General features: G+C 44.9%; 1 protein-coding gene across 2 annotated transcripts in view; it reads left to right on the forward strand.

The window, feature by feature from the left end:
* Fshr (follicle stimulating hormone receptor) overlaps positions 1–14,851 on the forward strand; it is a 220,758-nt gene that overhangs the window by 134,758 nt on the left and 71,149 nt on the right. For both annotated transcript variants that reach the window (XM_004660152.2, XM_004660153.2), the window contains exon 3: positions 11,914–11,988. In XM_004660152.2, coding sequence (XP_004660209.2) covers positions 11,914–11,988 — 75 coding nt within the window. The remainder of the gene's footprint in view (positions 1–11,913; positions 11,989–14,851) is intronic.

Here is a 14,851-nt window from a genome sequence, read left to right on the forward strand (position 1 = left end):
AAGAAAAGATTGAGAGGGCTGGAGAGATGGCTTAGCAGTTAAGAAGCTTGCCTGCAAAGCCTAAGGACCCATGTTCAACTCTCCAGATCCCATGTAAGCCAGATGCACAAAGGTGAGGCAAGCACAAGATAGCACATGACCACTAGGTGGCGCAGGTGTCCAGAGTTTGATTTCAGTGGCTGAGGCCCTGGGGCACCAATTCTCTTTCTGTCTGTTTCTATCTCTCTAAAAATAAATAATTAAACAAATAAAATGTTTTAAAGAAAAGGCTTGAGAAATGCTAGCACGTAGTAAAGCATGATGGGGAAATCTGGTGTAGGGGATGGAAATAATAAAGTGCATTGAACTCCCAATACATAATCAGCTCTGCTGGGCACTTGGCGTCTTCCCTTTCACTCCCTTCTTCCACTTCCTCTCTACTAAAATTACACTCGGTATTTTTCATGCCTGTCAGCTTGACTCAACTAAATTACTTATTCTTGCAAGAAAAGGGTGCTGCATCTTAGTGTTTAATATGTGTCATGCTTGCATAAATATGTACTAAAACCCCCTAATCATATGGGCTGGTCCTTGGGATATCAATTTATCTGTAAAAGATAAATTTGCATGTGAACATACATATTGCCTTGTTAGAACTCAAATGTAATATATGATGTGGTCGGGGGGGGAGCAATACGTAGTTGTTTGATGGGCATTGTTACTCCCCAAAAGATTTCTACTCTCTTGAAAATTAAGCAATAAGAGACTTCTCTGAAATGGAAAGAGTGTGTGGTCACTAGGCATACGGCCTAGCTGATTTTGCCATCCTCTGAGACCATACGAAAGACGGATTCATATTCCAGGTTGACTTAGCATACTGGCTGGGTGGTACAGGAGACATTAGTTACACTCTGTGCGTGCCTTGTTTTTCTTTTTGGTAAAAGGCATGAAAGTTTGTATTTCCCAAATAAGGCTGTTGTGAACGATAAACAATAAATGTAAAGCACATAAAAATGAATGTACATGAAACATAGCTAAAACGCTAGCTATAGTGGCTAGGATTTTTCATCCCTTTCTTCATCTACTGAGGAAAGAAAGAGAGAGATACCAAGATGTACATGACAATATTGAGATCAAGATAAAATTAAAATGGACACAGCAGTAAATGGTGTATTTGAAAACAAGTTGAATATGTGGGTTAGGCTGTGCCCCTGAGGGTGATCCCATTGCTGTGTCTTTTTAAAAATATATTTTATTTATTTATTTGAGAGAGAAAGGATTAGAGAGAGTGTGTATGTGAGAGAGAGAGAATGGGCACTCCAGGGCCTCTAGCCACTGCAAACCAACTCCAGACACATACTCTACCTTGTGCATCTGGCTTACGTGGATCCTGGGGAATTGAACCGGGATCCTTTGGCTTTGCAGGCAAAGGCCTTAACCACTAAGCCATCTCTCCAGCCCTGTGTCTTTTGCAGATGTCTTTAGAGCATCTTCAGCAAAGACTCCATCTTGCTGGCAATAAGGAAGCTGATCTGAGATGGGAGATCTGAGACATGGTTAGGAAGGGAAGAAACTCAACCTGCTGTCCTCTGAGGAGCCCTTTGGCAATGTTCCGACCTTACCCTGACACCCTGCCTACCCTGGATTAACCCTCTTCCTGTTGGGCACTGCCAGGCACCGGCTGGAGCCTTCAATAGACAGGCCTGAGCTGCCAGGTACAGCTAAGGACCTCCGGGCTACAGGAGGCCACTGCCTGTGACCTTTGGCCAGTTGCCTAGGAAACTCCTTATATGGTATCAGCAGGAACCTTTGCACAGCCCCTCCCCCTGTACCCTGCCATTGGTTACAGGCTGGAATGTACATCACCATATGCTAATTAGGCATCAGCAAGCAACCTTGTACATCCAATCCCCTTAGGACCCTCAACTGCTTATAAACCCATTTCCCTATTGATTAAAGCGAGCTGTTCACAGAGACCGTCTCCCGAAAGTGATTCTTTTATGCGCTCAGCACCACGGTTGCCTGGATGCCTTCCGGGGAGCCGTGGCTGGCCCCAAGGACCCATGGCTTCCTACGGGAACAGTGTGCGTCATAGGTCATGACTTTAGGGGCAGTAGCCACCCATGTGGAACACCTTCTTGCTCTTCCTGATCTCCTTTGTGTGGCCAGTGGAAAGGAAGGCCTGTCTTGTGGGGAGACTGAAAATTAGGCCGGAACCTGGGAGAATGCCATAGCCTGGCTAAAGAACATAAGTGACCTGCAGGTGGGTTTAGGGAGTGACCTGGGTCTCTCTGTGCATGGCCTGAAAAGGAGTTCCTGAGGACCTTTGCAGCAGCTATTCCCCATACCATGGCTGTCCATCCCGTATCCCCCAGCTATAAATGAATGCAGTCCTGCATGCCACAAGAGGAGAAAGGTCGGTTATCAGGCAGGAGTGATGATACATGAATTTACTGTTGGACAAGGATTGTCTATTCGCCCCTTAAGTCCTTCGGCATCCCCATGAAGTATCGGTTATCTTTCCCCATGTACAGACAAGGAACTGAAACTCAAAGACACACAGGTAACTCTCACAGCCATGGAATAAGTAAGACATGGAGTAGGCTCAAATTCAGGTCTCCATTTTCAAACTCCCTGGTCTAACTTTAAGAGATTCTAAATGAAGATAGGAATGGGTAAATGCTTCTAGAATGCATTTTTACATTTATTTTTATTTTTATTCATTTGAGAGTGACAGACAGAGAAAGAGGCAGATAGAGAGAGGGAGAGAGAATGGGTGCACCAGGGCCTCCAGCCACTGCAAACGAACTCCAGATGCATGTGCCCCCTTATGCATCTTGCTAACGTGGGTCCTGGGGAATCAAGCCTTGAACTAGGGTCCTTAGGCTTCACAGGCCAGTGCTTAACCACTAAGCCACCCCTCCAGCCCATAGAATGCATTTTCTTAGGAGTTTTCACCTGACGTTTTCATGTCTGCCCGTGTGTGTGTGTGTGTGTGTGTGTGTGTGTGTGTGTGTGTGTAAGCATGCACATAGTGTGTATGGTATGTAGGTACAGAAGCATACATGCCACAACATGTATGTGGAGGTCAGAGGGTGCTGCAGTTGGGTTCGCTGTGCCTGCAGAAATCACCTGACCAAGAACAGCTTGTGGGAAAAAGGTTTATCTTAGTTGACAGACTCGAGGGGAAACTCCATGATGGCAGGGGAAACCGATCAATGGCATAAACAGAGGCTGGACATCACCCCCTGGCCAACATCAGGTGGACAACAGGAAGAGGAGACTGTGCCAAACACTGGCAAGGGGAAACTGGCTATCACACCCATAAGCCCCCCCCCCAACAATACACCGCCTCCAGGAGGCATTAATTCCCAAATCTCCATCAGCTGGGAATCTAGCATTCAGAACACCTCAGTTTATGGGGGACACCTGAATCCAACCTCCACAGAGGGCAACTTTGGGAGGCTGGTTAGTCCTCTCGTTCGGCCTGGTTTTAGTCAGGGTCTCCCTTGTTCTAACCACTGAGCCCTCCCCAGTCCTCACCTGAAATTTTTGACCCCTGAACTATATAGCACATTTCCAGAATGAGGGAGTAGACATGGTGTTGCAGTCCGGTTCACATTGCTGGTAGAAATCACCCAACCAAGAGCAACTTCTGGGGAAAAGAGATTTATTTTGGCTTACAGGCTCGAGGGGAAGCTCCACAATGGCAGGGGAAAATGATGGCATGAGCAGAGGGTGGACATCACCCCCTGGCCAACAGAAGATGGACCACAGCAAGAGGAGGGTGTGCCAAACACTGGCATGGGGAAACTGGCTATAAAGCCCTTAAGCCCGCCCCCAACAATACACTCCCTCCAGGAGGCATTAATTCCCAAATATCCATCAGCTGGGAACCTAGCATTCAGAACACCTAAATTTATGGGGGACACCTGAATCAAACCACCACACATGGTAAAAATACTGGACACTATGTTACATACATGCATATTACAGATAATATATCCTCTATGTGCATTTCTATGTAATTGTATACATTATAGTTATTTTCATATTCCTAATTATGTATTTAATATGTATTGTAAAATATTATGTAATACTTATAGTTTTAATTGTAGTATATGTTATGTATGAATATGCATATATAAAATGTGGTTTTCTACCATATAGTTTATAACTGAAAATATTCAACATGTATTTATGTATATATAATACATAGATAGTATTTTTCTCTCATTTCCTTCAGAAATGTGCTATGTAGCTAGCTACGTATGAATATGTTTATGCTATATGTTTATGTGATATATAAAACATATATATGTATATATATAACTATATACATATTTATATCTAAATACAACATACCAAAATTCCATTTTATTTCTCAAGTAACTAAAATGCAGCCAATGAAAAGAAGCTAAGCAGATCCCAAGTTAGAACAGAGATGAGGCCAGGAGCCCGTTTCTTCATCCCTAGACTCCCAGCACCGAGGCCAGGTCCCGAAACTCAGAAGCTCCTTAATCAAAACTCATTGCACATTCGCTGAATTTGTTCTCCGCTTTCATAAAATCTCACCCAGAGACCCTGCTGAACAATGAGCTTCCCTCCTGTGTTAATAGACAATTTGATTTGCAAAGACTCTATTTACTGCATTTTTTTTTGTGAGAACATGGCTTTATTGTACAAGAGAGAAGTTGAAACTCTTTTGTGATCTTTCAAAGATAACTCAGTCCTTTAGCAAACACTTGGCTGGGAGCAGGAATCCACAGATCAAAGGCAATGTCACCATCCTCCAGAAGTTCTTTGCTTAGAAAGAGAGGTTCATTTATTTATTTATTTAAACTATATCACACATCTCTGGGATGCAAATCCAATGTAGTATGTAAGGACTGATGATAGAAGACCCAGGATGAAAAATAACCAACTAGATTTAATCTGAGGTTATTAAGAACACATGGGTTACATTTTACTCTATGGAGATGACAATTTTTTGTTTGTTTGTTTGTTTGTTTTTGTTTGTCGAGGTAGGGTCTCACTCTGGCTCAGGCTGACTTGGAATTCACTATGTAGTCTCAGGGTGGCCTCAAACTCTCGGCAATCCTCCTATCTCTGCCTCCCGAGTGCTGGGATTAAAGGCATGTGCCACCGCGCCCAGCTGACAAATATTTTAATCTAATGGGATTCCATAAAGTACCCAGTCAGAGACAAGCACACTGGAGGAAGAGGAGAAATGCCACTGTTGGAGAGGTCAGGGAAGAAGAAATATGAGGATAACATTAGGAAACCTGCAGTTTCTGTGAGTGTCTTGGTCCATTTCGTGTTACTGGCACAGAGAGTCTGGTAGTGGATGACATATTAAAAGAAGTTTGTCAGGCTGGAGAGATGGCTTAGGCAAAGCCAAAGGACCCAGGTTCAATTCCCCAGGACCCATGTAAGCTGGATACACAAGGTGTCACATGCATCTGGAGTTTGCAGCCACTAAAGGCCCTAGTGTGCCCATTCTCTCTCTCTCTCTCTCTCTCTCTTTCTCTATTTACCTCTTCCTCTCTCTTTAACAAGCAAAATAAAATAAAAAGGTGTTTTTCTTTTTAAAATTTGTCTCACAGTTCTGGTGTCTAGAAAGTTCAAACAGCATGGCACCGCCATCTGGCTGAGTCACAGCATAGTAAAAGAGCGCAAAGGGAGCCAGCCCCTTGGAGAAGGGGCATGTGAACAAGCAAGAGAACAGAAGGCTGGAGAGGGGCCATACTCTGCTTTTTTTTTTTTTTAAATTTATTTATTTGAGAGCAACAGACACGGGGAGAAAGACAGATAGAGGAAGAGAGAGAATGGGCGCGCCAGGGCTTCCAGCCTCTGCAAACGAACTCCAGACGCGTGCGCCCCCTTGTGCATCTGGCTAACGTGGGACCTGGGGAACCGAGCCTCGAACCGGGGTCCTTAGGCTTCACAGGCAAGCGCTTAACCGCTATGCCATCTCTCCAGCCCCATACTCTGCTTTATTCCATCCCACTCTCTAAGAAACGAGTCCACTCCTGAATGACTTAATGTCCTCCATGAGACCAACTAACTCACAAGGGGAATCAAGACCCAATTAAAGCCCTACACATCTTGTTAAGCCCTACATCTTAAGGCTCCATCACCTCATGGGCACACGGAGCACCAAATCCCCAGCATATGCACCTTTGGAGAACACATTTGAACTATATCTGAACCATAGCAGTGAGCACTTAATTTCTTACTCTACCCTGTTCTGCAAGTCATGAGATTGCAGTGTGAGCGGGGCCGTTAGTCACCGGCCACAAGCTCTGCTGCATTTCTATCAGCCTGTGGTGCCACAACTCAAAATGAAATAGCACCAGCATTGGACAATGAGAGGAAGCTGTAATGGTGGGCATGTTAATACCACTCTGCCATCCAAGTGCTACCCGGGCTCAGCCCCCTTCGTTTCCAAGATCAGAGCTCAGGTACATTCACGGTGCTAGGGTCACAGACACATTAATATCATTCCATGATAGGCTGAACTTTATGCTAGACCTAACCATATTCAAAATGCTCAACTCCTTAAAGTTCCCCTACCATAAACATGTGGCCTTTTTAAAAAAAATTTTTTTGAGAGTGACAGACAGAGAAACAGGAAGATAGACAGAGAGAGAATGGGCGCACCAGGGCCTCCAGCCACTGCAAACGAACTCCAGATGCATCGCTACCTTGTGCCTCTGGATTACGTGGGTCCTGGGCAATTAAGCCTTGAACCAGGTCCTTAGGTTTCACAGGCAAGCGCTTAACCATTCAGCCATCTCTCCAGCCCACCCTGGCCCTGTTTCTAAGGTGCTTGGGAATGGGCACCATGCCCTCACCAGAGGATGAAAATCTGAAGGGAGGTTTGATAGTGCTCTGAAACCCACTGCCAAGAACTTGTCCTGACAGCACACCCAGCATCTCTGGCAAGCATATTTCCCCTTAATTGACAGAAACACAGGGGCTGGAGAGATGGCTTAGTGGTTAAGGTGCTTGCCTGCAAAGCCTAAGGACCCATGTTCAAGCTCTGTTCAGATCCCAGGTAAGCCAGATGCATAAAAGCGAGGCAAGCGCAAGGTTGCACATGCCCACTAGGTGGTGGAGGTGTCTGGAGTTCGAATTCAGTGGCTAAGGCCCTGGTACACCAATTCTCTCTCTTTCTTTCTCTCTCTCTAAAATAATGGAGGGAAATAAATATGGAAGCTCCTGCATGAAAGGGACCTTAAAAATCAACTTCTCTAATTCCCAGATGTTTAATTCCCATGGCCACCAGTCATGGCCTCTCCTCTCTTCGCTGTGGATGTCCTGGCAATTCAAGACTCCCATCCCATAGGCAGAAAGGCTGGGAAAAGTTCTTACTCAAAGGAGTAGGGCTAAAGGCATCCACATGCCTCGGCATGGCAGAACAAATACATGGACATTTTCCTTGCTTGTTGTATAGTATTAAAAACTAAATCCCTAGGAAAAATGCTTGAATTATAGGTAAGACAGGCTTGTTGGCATTTGTTAGAGTTAGATACGTTGACAGAACAAAATAAATGAATATGTGAGATGATAACAGGTGAATTTCATCTTCTGTAGTTTAGCCAATGCCATTCATGGGCCTAAAATCTTTTCCTTTATCTACCTGTCAAGTGGTTTTTGTTTGTTTGTTTGTTTTGGTTTTTTTTTAGTTTGTTTTTTAAGGTCAGGTCTCATTCTACACCAGGTTGACCTGGAATTCACTCTGTAGTCTCAGGGTAGCCTTGAACTCACGGCAATCCTCCTACCTCTGCCTCCCGAGTGCTGCGATTAAAGGCATGCACGCCACCACACGCCCGGCCCTGTCTACCATTTTATCTCACGCTATTGCTCATTGCATCCTAAATGCATACCAACTCACCACCAGATGCTGGCAATAGTCAGATGAAGAAGATACCTTCCAGACAGCCCAAGTCGCTTTGGGAGATTAGAAAAATAAGATGAGAATGAAGAAATCACTGGCAGAACAGTGATATGGTAATGGTTTAAAGTGAGAAACTAAGTCGTGAGGATGAAGAGGACCAGAAAGTTCCAGTAACTACAGAGAAAGCCCAGATTCTCTTCTGAGAAGACCCAGAAGTTCTTAAGTTATATACTCTGGTGAGTCAGTCTTCTCTCACGTTTATCACACCCACCCACATGCAGGCATCTTGACCTGCTGATAGTACGTGTGCCACAGCCAATGTGGATGCACGCTGCCTGTGAGATCTCCTGAAGCGCTCAGCTGCATCGTTAAAACCGCATGGGAGGGCTGGAGAGGTGGCTTAGCGGTTAAGCGCTTGCCTGTGAAGCCTAAGGACCCCGGTTCGAGGCTCGATTTCGCAGGACCCACATTAGCCAGATGCTCAAGGGGGCTCACGCGTCTGGAGTTCACTTGCAGTGGCTGGAGGCCCTGGCGTGCCCATTCTCTCTCTCTCTCTCTCTCTCTCTCCCTCTCTGCCTCTATCTGTCTGTCACTCTCAAATAAATAAATAAAAATTTTTAAAAAATTAGAAAAAACCACCACATGGGAATCTTCTTTTTTTTGGTTTTTGATTATTTATTTATTTAGTTTTGGTTTTTATTTAGGTTTCACTCTAGTCCAGGCTGACCTAGAATTCACTATGGCGTCTCAGAGTGGCCTCAAACTCACAGCGATCCTCCTATGTCTGCCTCCCAAGGACACGCATGGGTGTCTTCTAATAACACGTCTAGTAATAGGATGTTTCATCTAAGCTACTTTCTAAATGGTAATTATTAAGCCACCCTCTCCTCACAATCTCTGGTCTTATGCATGGTAGACCTCATTCTCCTCTGTTTACTCCAAGAGGAGAAAAAGATGAGACCCCAAAGATCTTGTGTCTGTTTCAGGCTGAAGCCATCATTGATGCCACACCTTACAGTGCCAATCACCACTTGGGTGATATCATGGATGGGCGGAGAGGATTTAAACACACCTTTATTTTAAATATGTATTTGTTTATTTATTTACTTGAGAGAGGGAAAGAGAGAGAGAGAGAGGATGGGCACTCCATCACTTCCAGCCATTGCAAACGAACTCCAGATGCATGCGCCACCTTGTGCATCTGGCTTATGTGGGTCCTGGGGAATCAAACCCCAGTCCTTTGCAGGCCTTGCAGGCAAATGCCTTAACTGCTAAGTTGTCTCTCCATCCCTCATCCTTATTTCAAAGTATATTGATTACAAGAGTGAAGCTAGATCCATACTTCTTCACCCGGCACACATCAAAGTAGACCAAAGATCTGAGTGTATGACCTGAAACTTTGAAACTGCTACAAGAGAATATATTCAAAATATAGGACGAGGCAGGAACTTTCTGAAAGGCTCCAGTTGAATAGGAAATAATTCCAAGAATTGGGAAAAAAAAAAAAAAGAATTGACAGAACATGAAAAGCTCCTGCACATCACAGGACACAGCCAGCAGACTGAGGGATGGCCTGCAGGAGGGGAGGGACTCTTTGCCAAGTTCATACCCACCACTGGCTCTCCAAAAGAACGCCAACAACTGAAAATCCTAAACATCACTCAGTCAATAAATTGGAATAGTAGACTGATCAGACAGCTCCAAAAGAAATATGTGTATATGGCTAATAAGCATATGAAAAAGAGTGTTCTGTGTCCTCAGCCCTCAGGGAAATGTCAATGAAAGGGGGCTCTGAGATTCCATTTCACCCAAGTCAAAGTGGATATCCTCCTCAAAAACAAACAAACCAAAAATGATGACAAATGTGGGAAAAGACATGGAGAAAGAGAAAACCTTATACATCGGTGGTAAGAATGTCAGCAAGTACAGTCACTAGCAAAATTGGTATGCAGATCCCTCAAAATGCTAAAAAACAAAAATAGTATATGATCCAGTGATACCACTCTTGGGTATATAGCTGAAGGATTCTTTTATTATTATTATTAATTAGTTTTGTACTCAGCAAATACAATCCATCTGGTACCATTGTTAGGACCATTGGTGTCCTGTCCCCTCCCCCTGGCCCCTCCTTGTTGAGGTATATGGGTCATGCATTCTGGAGTTAGCCCACAGTTGTGGGTAGGATAAATGTCTCTGCATATCATGATCCAACATGTGGCTCTGACATTCTTTCTACCCTCTCTTCTGCAAAATTTCCCTGAGCCATGTTGGGTTCATTTTTGGTCTGCTTCAGTGATGAGGTGTTGGGGGGCTCTGGCTCTCTGGAAATCTGATTTGGTAGAAGTTGATTTTTCTCTGTGTTGATCTCCTTCACCCTTGTGCTGGTACAAGGTTCACCAAGAAAACAGCACCCTTGCTTGTTTTGCTAATTGTTCTTTGTTTCAGCAGGGCACTTTTGAGGTATGATGGGGTGGCTCTCTCCTTAGGATCTATGGTCTATCTATAAAAGAGAAGCAGATTCTCCAATGGAGAGTAAAGTTAGCACCCAACAAATGAGATAGCCCTTACTTTTCTATAGAGAATTTAATAGGTGTGGGCCCTCTTGTAGCCCACAATTGGTGATAGCTTGATAATGGAGAGTGTGCTTATGTTTGGATATGGTTCTGACTTGTTTCCCAGTTCCAGCTATGGGTCCCGGTCCCGAACCACTGAGGGGATCAGTTAGCCAAATCAAGAGTACTTGGTTTCCCACCATGGCTGTGTGCCACTATTGCACTTGTGTGGGCATCACGACAGGTTATTTGCTGCTAAGTAGGTTAGACCATGACTTGCTTGGACAGATGTTGGTCATTTTCCCCTAGTCACCCATGTAGCACCTTCTGGCACTAGACACGCTGACTGTTTGGGGACTGACTCTCTTCCAGCTTCCAGCTATGCCATCCCATTTTACGTGTCAAACAGATATGGTGTCTTCAGCAGTAGGGTCTCACCACTAATCTTTGGTGGGTCAAGTACTCTGACAGAAATCTGTCTTTCTTTTAGAAAACTTTGTAGATCTCTCTTATCAAAAGCTCATTGTGGATGATAGCCACATGCTGATACTGGGAGTTACAGGCCAGTACCCATTAAGAAAAGGAAGAAAAAGATAACTAATATAAAAGAGTTGGAGAAAAGAGAGAGAGAGAGAGAGAGAGAGAGAGAGAGAGAGAAGCTGTAGAAGATTAAGGTCAATCTTCATCATGCCCTCGCCAGTGTCTTGTGGTTCAGGTGTTCCCTCTAAGGGCTTGGTGAAGGTTCAGCCATTTGGTCTGCCTTTTAGGATGTAGAATTTTATGGTACCATTGCTGTTTGCGTCTAGATTTGTGTTTCCCACCCCCTCCCTTAGCTGAAGGTTCTATGTTAGCATACCACAGAGATACTGGCACTTCTACATGCATTGCTTCACTATTCACAACAGCCAACATAGGAAACCAGCCTAGATTAAAAGGTTTATGGGGGCTGGAGAGATGGTGTAGCGGTTAAGTGCTTGTCTGTGAAGCCTAAGGACCCCGGTTCGAGGCTCGGTTCCCCAGGTCCCACGTTAGCCAGATGCACAAGGGGGCGCACGCGTCTGGAGTTCGTTTGCAGAGGCTGGAAGCCCTGGCGCGCCCATTCTCTCTCTCTCCCTCTATCTGCCTTTCTCTCTGTGTCTGTCGCCCTCAAATAAATAAATAAAAATTAAAAAAAAGGTTTATGGGATGAGGGATGGGAATATGGCTCAATGCTTAAAGATGCTTACCTGCAAAGCCTGCCAGCCCAGGTTCAATTCCTCTGTACCCACGTAAAGCCAGTTTCACAAAACAGCACTTGCATCTAGAGCTCATTCACAGCAGCTCAAGGCCCTGCTGCGTCCTTTTTTTTTTCTTTCTCTCTCTCTCTCTCCTCTGCCTCCTTTTCTCAAATGAATAAATGATAATATTTTTACAGCTATTATTCAATAAAGGGTTGTGGGTATAATTAAACTAACTTGAACGATGGTCCTTTGTCTGCAGAGAGATCTCCCAGAATGATGCCTTGGAAGTGATAGAGGCCGGTGTGTTCTCCGATCTGCCCAAGTTGCATGAAATGTAAGTGTCGCAGTCAGGTCCGCATTGCTGGCAGAAATCACCCAAGCAAGAGCAGCTTGTGGCGGGGCGGGGGAGGAGGTTTATTTTGGCTTATGGGCCCGAGGGAAAGCTCCATGATGGCAGGGAAAACAATGACATGAGCAGAGGGTGGACATCACCCCCTGGCCAACATAAGGTGGACAATAGCAACAGGACAGTGGGCCAAACATTGGCAAGGAGAAACTAGCTATAAAACCCATAAGCCCGCCCCTAACAATACACCACATCCAGGAGGCTTTAATTTCCAGTTGCCATCAGCTGGGGAAACTAGCATTCAGAACACCTCTAAGTTTATGGGGGTCACCTGAATCAAACCATCGTAGTAAGCCAGACACCAGGGGAGGTAGAGGAGGGCAGGGGTGGGGAATGTGATCACTCTTCGAAACAGCCTCGCAGCTCTCATGTTTCTGGGAAGGTCTGGCTCTCTTCTACATTCAGAACCCTAGAAAGTTATTTAAAAATGTCAAAGTTAGCCTAAAATGTACTGTCATCTGTTTCTGTCCGATGATCCAACACCAGCCCAGACCCTCATTTATTCTGCTCACTGCCTCCTGTAGTTTATTATTATCATTATTATTATTATTATTATTATTATTATTATTGCAAGGGCTTAGCCTATGACTATGAGAAAGGACTTCCACCTCAACTTCTCATTTAAAGTTATGCCATACAGAAAGCCCAAAACAAGTCCCATACAATGTGGTTGAAGCAATTCTCATAAATAACCTATGCATGTACTTACCATGAAAGCTGCGCCAAGATACCTTTGTATGCTCATTTGTAAAACTAGACTAAGGACTGGAGAGATTGCTTAGTGGTTAAAGTGCTTGCCTGTGAAGCCTAAGGACCCAGGTTCGATTCCCCAGGACCCCTGTGAGCCAGATGCACAAGCCGGCACATGCGTCTGTAGTTCATTTGCAGTGGCTAGAGGCCCTGGCACACCAGTTCTGTCCCTCTCTCTCTCTCTGTCTTTCTCCCTCTCTCTCTCTCCCTTTCTCTGCCCCCTCTCAAATAAATAAATAAATAAATAGATAGATACAAGAAAATTAAAAACTAGAATAAAATCAACACCTCCCAGAATTAGTGCAATGAATAACAGACATGAAAAATGTGAACTAAGTTTAGTATACCAAGTGGCCTAGAGAACTTATGACATGACTGCCCTTGGATCCTGTGCTACTGTGCCTAAATATGCCTGCTCTTGTGAACATCCAGCTTGGCATGTATATCAGCACACAGATTCACTCCTGTCTCATACCAGGCTCCGAAGACCATGAAGTAACTCATCGATTCATGGAATGTCAAGACCACAGAGACTTTAAAGACTACTAATTTTTTTTTTTTCAAAGTACATTCTGTGTGCTACTAAGAACCCAGAAGATCATTAGGTATTCAAAAACAAAAAAGAAAGAAAGGAAGGAAGGGAGGGAGGGAGGGAGGGAGGGAGGGAGGGAGGGAAGGTGGGAGGGAGGGAGGGAGGGAGGGAGGAACTATGATCGAATAAGATTAGGAAACATTGGGCAGGTAAAGTGAAATAATAATTTCATTTACCATAGAATACCTCAGAAAAGATTGAACACTAATATACATTTAGAATCAGCAGGAAGGGTGTTGATTAGAGTGCCTCTCGCTTCATGTCACTGGAATGCTTTGTGGGGAGCATTATCAAAGCCTCAAAACTCCAACGGAAGATGTTAAGGACAGCCAACAACCCATTATCCTAAAACAGGAGAAGTTGTGAGGCACACAGCCAAACCCCGGCAGGATAAGGCTAAGATCATGAATCCCTCGAGTCTTTTCCATCTGCTTGTAAACAAAGATTTTGTGTTTGGCATCGGACACCTATCAGTAGGGGATGGAAGCAAAAGCGCATGCGTGTGTGCATGGCATGCGTGGGTGCGTACGTATTAAGTACCTTGTTTAGGAATGAAAGCCTGCCCATCTTGGAAGACTCCAGTCCTTTCACCCTTCCCATCCATGCCGCCTCCTTCTCTTCCCCTTCCTCATTGTCCTTACCTTCGTAACCTCCGCTCTTCTCCAGTCTCTCATGCCCTGGTTGGAGAAAGAGACCTCACGGAGTCTCAAACTCACAGGACCTACCAGAGAGATGAAGCAAAGACATAGTTGAAGCTTAAGGATCCCGGTTCGATTCCCCAGGACGCACGTAAGCCAGATGCACAAGAGGGTGACGCATCTGGAGTTTGTTTACAGTGGCTGGTGGCCATGGTGCACCCATCCTCTCTTTCTCTCTATCTGCCTCTCCCTCTCTCTCTCTCTCTCCCTCTCAAATAAATAAATAAATAAAATATGTTTTTTTTTAAAAATATCCCTTTCTGCAGTCCAATGGGCTAGGCAGAGGGGAGAAGGGGAACTAGCGGCAAACAGACGCACTCACCATACCACGCTGACGGTGTTTAAGTGATTAATTGCCTGGCACTTGGTTCTGGTTAACTACCGATTACTGCAACATAAAAGCTAATGAAACAGGAAGGAAGTAATTAATGAAAAGGCTCTTTGCAAGTACGCATTGATCCAGCCAGGGGAGGAAAACCTGGGCTCTCTGTGGGAATCCAAATGTGAATAGGCTTCACCTCCTGCTTATGGATCCAGGCTGAAAACAACGGGGCGAAAGTCACCACCGCCCACGAGCTGTGAGGCATCTGCCCCAGTCTACAGTGCGGAGGGAATCGGACCTGTTCCCAGCCACTGTCTGCCGGAATTTCACGGGAGAAATCAGCATAGTGAGAGATCACTGCTTGGTAACTGTGGACTAACTCCACAATGCACGACCCCTATACCTCAACAAGGAGGGGCCGATGGGGAG

The sequence above is a fragment of the Jaculus jaculus genome, chromosome 18 (assembly GCF_020740685.1).
Source record: "Jaculus jaculus isolate mJacJac1 chromosome 18, mJacJac1.mat.Y.cur, whole genome shotgun sequence".
NCBI classification, from domain to species: Eukaryota; Metazoa; Chordata; class Mammalia; order Rodentia; family Dipodidae; genus Jaculus; species Jaculus jaculus.